An 8,244-nucleotide genomic window follows, 5' to 3' on the forward strand; every position below is an offset into this window, starting at 1 on the left:
AATATTGACTTACAGAAGGTATGATTTGAAAATTAGGATGTGAGAAATTAAAGTGCTCCTCATCTTCATACTCTTCCACTTCGTCTTTGTAAATTCTTTCGTAAATTAACGAATGTCCATGGCTGTCAACCACATCATACTCTTCTAATTTTGTGGACCTATACGATTCAAAAACTTTCATGCTATTATAAGCTTCTTTCATTTTCTTAGATTCTTCAATATCTTCATGAAATTCACTCTTTTTCCATTTAAATGACACTGTTTGTTCTCCGTCGTTGTACAGGCGAAACGTTTTGTAACTCTTCATTGTCATATACGTGTCGTCAAAGTAAATTGAAGATTTCTCTAAGTGTACTTGTATTTTATAGACGTGGCCGTCTAATTTAACAGCTAATTTTTCGCCAGTTTCGTATGTTATCACTAAAAGACTTTCCGCGTGCTGGACAGTCCACGGTTTAAATGATATTTTAAGGCAAAACATTTTCCCTGGTTCTACCGCGCATTGTTCTGGTTGTACATAAAATGGAGGCTCGGTTTTTAAAGTAATCTTAGCAGACGCTAAACCCAAATTTGTCACAAATAGGTGATGATCAGATGGTATCCTAACAGCCGTTTTCGGAACAGTTACTTCATCTGGTAAATCCAAAACTGGTCTATGACACAGGGCTGTGTAAGAGTGTGAAAAAGGGTCAAAAAGGTCATTAATGTTATATCAACCTACGAATTTGAGTAACTTAGAATATCTACTGAAAATTAAACTAAACAAACAAAGAATGTCGAAAAAGCAGATGTGAATTGCCTGTTGTTTTCAAATAAAATCTCAGCACAAAGGCGGATTTGAGGTGATGCAAACGATAAAGTTAATAATTTAATGTAAAGTTATGGGATATTTAGGAATTTTTAGTTTGACTTTTATTTTTTTATGAATGGTACCCCCCAAAAATACAAATGTTCAAGATCCAACACGGGGTTAAATCACTTTTAATTTGTATGATTTAAAAACACGGCAGGGTGTCGTAAGGTGACTTATGCTTTGACAAAAATGTGTTTCTGTGAAATTGAATCAAATCTTTCACAAGTTCAATTCATTCTTAATCAATTTCTAAATTTGCAAACGCAAAATTTCGCTCTTTTTAGTGATTCAAGCCAATTTTAAATTGTTTGATGTAAAAGCTCGGCAAGGTGTCGTAAAGTGATTTGTGTTTTATCGGAGATGTGTTTCTGTGAAACTGAATGAAATTTTTCACAATTTCAGCCCCTTTTTAACTACCAATTTTCAAATTTGGACTCAAGAAATTTCGCTTTTTATAGTAGTTCAACCAGAGGTGGGTCTAAATGCAGCAGCGTTTCGTAAAATAGGTAATACTTTGCAATGGAAAATTAAAACTGAACCCCTAAGAACTTATGCATCGGGACGCAAAGGTCACTGCTTTAGCCCATAAAAATTAAATTAAACTTTAATCGTTAAAACATATTTTTGCGAATTATAACCGATGAACGTTTAGATCGTTAATTTTAGTCATCTTCAGGCTAAAGCTTCTTTAAGTATTAACTAATAGTGTTATTGAAACTTTTCCTTTTCGTAATCTAAACCTAAAAATTTGTCGATAGTCTTTCACAGATTCAAATTTAAAATTAGAATTTGAAATTTCAGAGTTGAATTTGTAAGAAACAATTTATTTTAAAAATTGAATTTTAATCATACCGATAAACCTAAATTCTTATTACCAATAAATTAAATTAAAACAAAATTNATGAATCTTTTAATTTTCTAATTTCTCTAAAATACTTTTGAAAAATCAAATTAATATTACTAGCTTACCTATTACTGGTATTTTAATACTTTCGGCTTCGGTAATAAAAGTTAATTGATAATAATAGTCGTGCATTTCTTCAGCACAAAACTTTACAGTGTAATGTTGACTCATACCGGGGGCAACTTTAGTTGTGTACATGCTCGAAGAAACAGTCACTGTAAAGTACCCTGAAGGTTCGCTAATATTTTTCAGCGGTTTCGAGATCTTAAATAAATAGTCCACAACGTTTAAATAACCGCATGTCATTTACTTATGGTAGGAACATACTTCGCAATTGTTTAAAAATGATAACGTTGCACAATAACTTATTCCAGGGGTGAAGTTTTGGAAAATAATAACGTGCGGGACAACTGTGAACGTGTTCAATTGCAATTCACAAATAGGTTTGGGCCTGTAAACGGTTTTGCTCAATTTTACAATTCTCTCTTCAAGTGATAATAACATTTCGGTTTTAAACGCCGATGGTTTAATCTAAAAGTGGGTGCGTTTATTGAATTTATTAAAAGCAACGAGATGTGTGCAATTATTTGAAAGTTTCGGTTGAACTTACATATTTTTCGTTCTCATAATCAGCATCAAAAAACGCGCATAATACGCTTAAAATATCTAAATTAACAGAAGCTGGTTTTTGAAGGATCTCTGGAAAATCCATTCTTTCAATTAACTCAAATAAAAACGAGTAATGACAAGTGACATTAAAGTTGTTAGTATTTTATTAAAAAAAAAGAAAAAAAACGGTAGTCAAAAACTTTTGGAAAAAATGTTATTTACCATCTGTATAAAAAATACAGGAAAAGGTAAACCTACGTCAATCATTGAAATTTACGTGACCTTATACGTAGTATCAGAGCTTTGTAAGCTCGTTTTGTGAATTACCTTGTGCTTTAGAAACACAAAAGCGATTTTGCTGCCTGTCTATTGTGATTTGCAATTGTAAGTAGCTGTCACGTTGAAGAAGTTACAATTTTATGTTTTTTTCTTTTGAAAATCTATGTACTACTACCAAATTTGTCATACTTTTTTAACTAGAATTTAACTATTAAGAGTACATGAATGTGCTTTAAAAGCATATAAGCGCAATTTATTTTGCAGTTTAACGTTAAATTCTTAGCCATTTTCGTATACTAGAAACAATAACTTCGTTATTTCAACTCCTCTACAAAATTGATTGTACTGTTGAAAACTTCGAACTTTTCGCCATAAAATAAAGCTTTTAATATTGCTTAAATTATTTTTTTTTTAGTTTTCTGAAATGAGCGGGCAATTTCACTGCATCGCTGTTTAGTAATTTTAAATAGTTTTCATTTAGTTAGGTGTTTGAAATCCGACATAAAATTTTATTTACATCACCTAAAGTATTGAGCTTTTAAAGCTCTCAAAATGAATCCCTTTATGTTACTGAAAAGCAAGCGTAATTTAGGAATTTTAAATTGTTTACATTTAAGCTGTTCTCTACAATTATCTTATTTAAAATCTGTTTAAAGATCTATTTGTACAACCTAAATTGCCATAATTTTTTACAAAGTTTTGAGCTTTATAAACTCTAAAATTAACTTCTTTGTGTTTCTAAAATGTGAGCGCAATTTTCGCTATAGTAACTAGTTTTTCCCCCCTATCAGTCACTGTGAGCTCGAAGCGCCATTGCTTCGAGAGGTCTTTATAGACTTTTGTGACCATTTTGTTTAATCATTTTCTTTGTGTTAAAAATTGTTTGAAAAACGTTTTAATTCTAATTATTTATATTCATACGCTTGAAAGCATTAACATCAGTGACAACAATAGTTAGAGAGCAATAGTTGGACTTTGCCATAATTATATATACATATNTACGTTTATTCGTATTGTCAATAGTCGGCCATTTTTATTGCTCCATTATGACGTACTGTCGGCCATCATTCTTTTCTAATTGTTGCTGTTGTCGGCCATCATTCTTTTTCAATTGTTGTCGCATTGTTATCGATGTCGGCCATTATGGATTTTTCATAGATGTATAGTAATTAATGATTTAAATTTAAAGGAATTGTTTGTAAATAGGTATGCAACACATCGTACACTTCAACATAAGAAAATTGCTGGTACTTTCATTTCTGTAATACTACTTTGCCCTGTGCTATCAATTTCTTTTAAATACTTATATTTTAAGTAGTTTTGAGAATAAGCAGCCCCCATTAACTTTATTTCGAATTGGTTTCAAGATCCAATTACACCACCCAAATTAACATAGTTTTGTACATAATTTTTAGCTTTTATACATAACGTTTAGCTGTTAATGGTACGTTATTGAAATTAGAGCGCAATAAGGCCCATCAAAATTTTAATTTACAACATTTTAGCTTTCATAGATACTTTATTTCTAAGGGGGTTTTAAAGATTATGAAAATAAACACAAACTTTTAAAATTCGAGCGCAATGTTTTAATTTGCAGAAAAGTTTAATTTCATTATTACAACCATACAGAAAACACTAAAGTAATATGTGCAACACTGGTTTATTCAATTAAATAATTCATTTATTGAAATAATTACAAAATAAAAATATATTAATGTACAAAAGTTCTAAAACATACTTTTTCCTAAATAAAGGGTTTGCACAGGGCAATAGAATGATCGAATCCACAACTCACATCCTTTACAAGTCCAGACACAGAAACCTTCAAAAATCAAGACAGATAAATGTAAGTATATACAAGGTGGCCTCAAACAAAAGCTCTTGTGCGTAATGAAGAAGCATATCAAATGCATACTATAAGAAAACATTTACCCTAAATGGAAAAGGCTGATCTTTATCGTGTCCCATGCCAAGACATCCACTTCTGTTTCGCCCCCACATATACAAATTACCATAATTAGAAATGGCAGCTGCATGTCCTATACCAGCTTTAATTTTGATAACTTTACTGTCTGTCTGAAATTCATTTTTGCCAAATAAGATTTCAGGTAATAGAACTGGTTTTTTTGAATACTGAACTTTTGGACCAGCTCCTAAAAGGCCGTATCCCCAAGAGAATACTTGGCCATCCTCTAAGGAATATTACGAATTAAATAAAGAGACTAAAACCTCTACGAACTTTTTTATATTACCATTTAAAATAAGACAAAACGATCCCCCTGCAGCTATATCCACTATTTTTCCAAGACCTTTACATTTTTCAATAAATGTAGCATTACAAACTTGTTGTAAATCGTTAGGGGTATCTAACTGTGCATACTCTGTATTTCCCCATCCGAAAACTTCCCCTTTGTCTTTAAAAATATTATCAATAAATTAAAAAAAGGTTCTCAAAGGCGAATAAGATATTTACCATTTATAGCTAAAACGAAATCGGACCTTCCAGAAACTTTTACTATATTTTCGTTTGCTATATCACCCAAAACACGTGTAAAGCGCGATTCTGAATTAAAATGACCCAGACCCGTTTGCCCATCAGCACCCCAACCACAAGAGTACACTTGACCACTTTCAGTTAAAATTAAACTAAAACATGAAGTGAATATTATTACCTGAATTTATTTTTTAAAGAAATCTTAAAAGCTTCCTTAGCAAGGATAGTTATTAAGTATGGAAATTATAAACTGTCTTAATTTTACACCCTATAAGTGTAAAAGGGGGGCTCCTAGATCATAGTCAAACATATTTTTTAGCAAAGTTTGTGTAAGAAATAAAGGGATGGCGACCAAGAAAATGTTTTTAATATACTAACTTTTCAATTGGGGAATGTCCCTATTTATACATGTACTTAATAGCAACTCGGAAGAACTGTTTGCGAAGGTCGCACTTATCAAATAAAGTATCATGCAGGGCTAAAGCTTATGTGGTTTTAAAAATATTGAAAGAGTTCACCATGACACTGTCCAAATGACTAACAGTATAAGGATGTTTTGAGGAAAATCATTTATAATTAATATTAGTAGAAAACACCTTAATTTATATAAACTTTACAAGAAGTAGTAGAATGCTTCTATTTTCCCTATTTATACTATTATGTAATAGATGACTGCCAAATAACAGTATGAGATAAAAGTTCATATAGACAAACATTCAAAATAAAAGTTAAAAAATTAGTAAAATTCCGGCAAATTAATACCTATGATCTTGTCCACATTCAACGTCCTTTATTGTATCGTCAACATTACTAATTTTATGGACATAATGGCTATTACTGTAATCTTCATCAGTTATTATCATTCTACCACATTGACCGTAGGCATTATTTCCAAAAGTAAATAACCCTTCACTGGTTAACACTAAAGTATGTGCTCTCCCAGCTGCAATTTTATTAATTCGCGTTTTCTTTTCTTTTAGTGGTAAATGGATGGCCACTGGAGAAAATATTATTTCAAGAGGTTTGTTCTCACGAATTGCATGGTAACCTATTTGAGAATCTGAATTAATACCTGTACCATACAACCTACTATTATCATTATTTGGATTTACAGAAAATATGCTAAAGCCAAAACCACATGCAACATTTGTGACCTAAAACAGCAGTTTTTGTTAAATAGAAACATTGTATGATACTGATACTACCTCATGATTTTCAGCGAAAAAAAGTCGCTTAGGATACTTAATGGGTGAAATTTTGTGAAATTTTTCTTCTTCTTTTTTCTGGGGGACAGCCAGAGCCCCAGTTTCTCTACAGCCCCACACAAAGATTCTGTTATATGATGCTTTACTAATCCCATACCCAAAAACTAAAAGGACCGTCGATTCTGTTAGGTATTCGTAGTAATTATGAGATTAAATACCTGGCAGTTTCTTTGCATCTTCAGGATTTACAGGATATTTTCTTTTTACAGCATAACCTCTAATTTGGTTAAAAAATTGTTTCCTAATGCACATAGTCTTTTTATATTATTGCAGTTCAAAAGCAAATTGGTAGACGTTGGCTAGGTGTAAGTAAAACTGGTCTAATATTAAATGCTAACATTAATATTTATTTCTAGTACATTCAGTTTACACTAATTTATAGGTTATGTTTAAATTTTTACAGGTTAGATTACAACTTTTTTGAATTTACACTGAAATGTTTTAATAGAAGCGTATAATATCCATTTAAATTTCCATATAAGCTAAGTTTTATTGGGATGTTTTTCAAAGGGTTGAAGATCGCTTTTAAAGTTACGAAGGGGGCCCTTTTGTAATCAGTTTTATATGGTGGATCAGTTATGTACATTACCCAAGTACGACTTTGATGTAAAGGTAGATAATGTTTTGTTAAATAATTACTTAAATCATATTGAAGAGAAATACATTTCCAAAGATGGTATCTTGAATTTAAAAGAAGAGAAACTAAAACCTGTTTTACATCTACTGCTTCAAAAAAAAGACGTTATTAATGACTTAAAGAACCTTAAAGAACTGCTTCAGGATGATGACAATGATCTTAAACAACTAGCTGAAACAGAAAGACAAGTACTTGAAGAAAAGTTAAGAGCCATTGGTAATGAAATTATTAAAGCCTTATTAGCTATGCATGGGGAGCACCAGTGCAATGCTATCATATTAGAAGTAAATGCTGGTGTTGGTGGTCAAGAGGCAATGATGTTTGCTAGTGAATTATTCAATATGTATGTCCATTTTTCTGAATACAAAGGTTGGACTTTTGAAGTAACTGAGTATACTGCAACAGACATAGAAGGCTGCCGACATGCATGTGCTATGATAGAAGGGGATTCAGTTTACAACAATTTAATACATGAGGCGGGGGTTCACAGGGTACAACGTATACCGATTACTGAGAAATCAGGGCGCATCCACACCAGTACAGCTTCAGTTTTAATATTACCACAACCAAATGAAATACAAATCCAAATTAATAACAGCGATTTGAAGATAGAGACTAAAAGGGCGACTGGGGCAGGCGGTCAACACGTCAATACAACCGACAGTGCAGTAAGGATAACACATTTACCAACTGGTATCAGCACTGAATGCCAAATTGATAGATCTCAAATAAAAAATCGCCGAATTGCCATGCAAAAACTGAGAACTTTACTCTATAATCAACAATTGGATAAACAACTTGCAGAAATAGAGAAAACCAAGAAAACTCAAGTGAAATCAAATTTTCGAAACGAAAGAATAAGAACTTATAATTTCAGTCAAGATCGAATAACTGACCATAGGCTACAAGGGTGCAATTACCACAACATTAAAGCGTTCCTTGGTGGAGGAGAACAGTTAGAAAGTTTAATAACAAAATTAGACAATAGTAATAAATTACAGAGGCTGTTAGAAACTATTGATAAATTTAAAACCAGCTGATTTATATTAATTAATGATAGTTAAAAATAGTTATAAGAATATACAATTTAATTAGAAAATTGTGATTTAATTGCACTGATTTAGATAGTAAGTGTTGGAAAGATAATTGATTAAAATTCTTCATGAACAAATTTTATTAAATAATATTAATTAAACACTTCTA

At 31.5% G+C, this 8,244-nt stretch overlaps 3 protein-coding genes across 3 annotated transcripts in view; 1 reads left to right on the forward strand and 2 right to left on the reverse strand.

Moving 5' to 3' along the window:
* LOC108732993 (hydrocephalus-inducing protein homolog) overlaps positions 1-2,506 on the reverse strand; it is a 34,961-nt gene extending 32,455 nt beyond the window's left edge. The window contains exons 1-4 of the mRNA XM_025973600.1: positions 2,368-2,506; positions 2,085-2,288; positions 1,823-2,021; positions 14-666 (exon numbers count right to left, since the gene is read on the reverse strand). Coding sequence (XP_025829385.1) covers positions 14-666; positions 1,823-2,021; positions 2,085-2,288; positions 2,368-2,469 — 1,158 coding nt within the window. The 5' untranslated portion in view covers positions 2,470-2,506. The remainder of the gene's footprint in view (positions 1-13; positions 667-1,822; positions 2,022-2,084; positions 2,289-2,367) is intronic.
* Positions 2,507-4,292: 1,786 nt separating this feature from the next.
* Positions 4,293-6,901, reverse strand: LOC108733084 (RCC1-like G exchanging factor-like protein). The gene is made up of 7 exons (XM_018464135.2): positions 6,563-6,901; positions 6,345-6,508; positions 5,902-6,293; positions 5,119-5,291; positions 4,898-5,059; positions 4,578-4,837; positions 4,293-4,467 (listed from the first exon to the last, which is right to left on the reverse strand). The coding sequence occupies exons 1-7, from the start codon at positions 6,654-6,656 to the stop codon at positions 4,390-4,392; spliced, it is 1,323 nt and encodes a 440-aa protein (XP_018319637.1). The 5' UTR covers positions 6,657-6,901; the 3' UTR covers positions 4,293-4,389.
* A 31-nt stretch (positions 6,902-6,932) lies between these two features.
* On the forward strand, positions 6,933-8,202 carry LOC108732994 (peptide chain release factor 1-like, mitochondrial). The gene has a single exon (XM_018464011.2). The coding sequence runs from the start codon at positions 6,969-6,971 to the stop codon at positions 8,079-8,081; it is 1,113 nt and encodes a 370-aa protein (XP_018319513.1). The 5' UTR covers positions 6,933-6,968; the 3' UTR covers positions 8,082-8,202.
* Positions 8,203-8,244: the final 42 nt, after the last annotated feature.

This window comes from Agrilus planipennis, unplaced genomic scaffold, assembly GCF_000699045.2.
Source record: "Agrilus planipennis isolate EAB-ADULT unplaced genomic scaffold, Apla_2.0 scaffold51, whole genome shotgun sequence".
In the NCBI taxonomy this organism is placed as follows: Eukaryota; Metazoa; Arthropoda; class Insecta; order Coleoptera; family Buprestidae; genus Agrilus; species Agrilus planipennis.

Bases quoted from the DNA above. Each gene is read 5' to 3' on its own strand.
- LOC108733084 (XM_018464135.2), bottom strand. From the start codon at position 6,656: ATGTGCATTAGGAAACAATTTTTTAACCAAATTAGAGGTTATGCTGTA. The intron at 6,294-6,344 runs GTAGTATCAGTA...CTGCTGTTTTAG, and splicing joins TTTTCGCTGAAAATCATGAG to GTCACAAATGTTGCATGTGG. The intron at 4,468-4,577 runs GTAAATGTTTTC...TGATTTTTGAAG, and splicing joins ATCAGCCTTTTCCATTTAGG to GTTTCTGTGTCTGGACTTGT.
- LOC108732994 (XM_018464011.2), top strand. From the start codon at position 6,969: ATGGTGGATCAGTTATGTACATTACCCAAGTACGACTTTGATGTAAAG.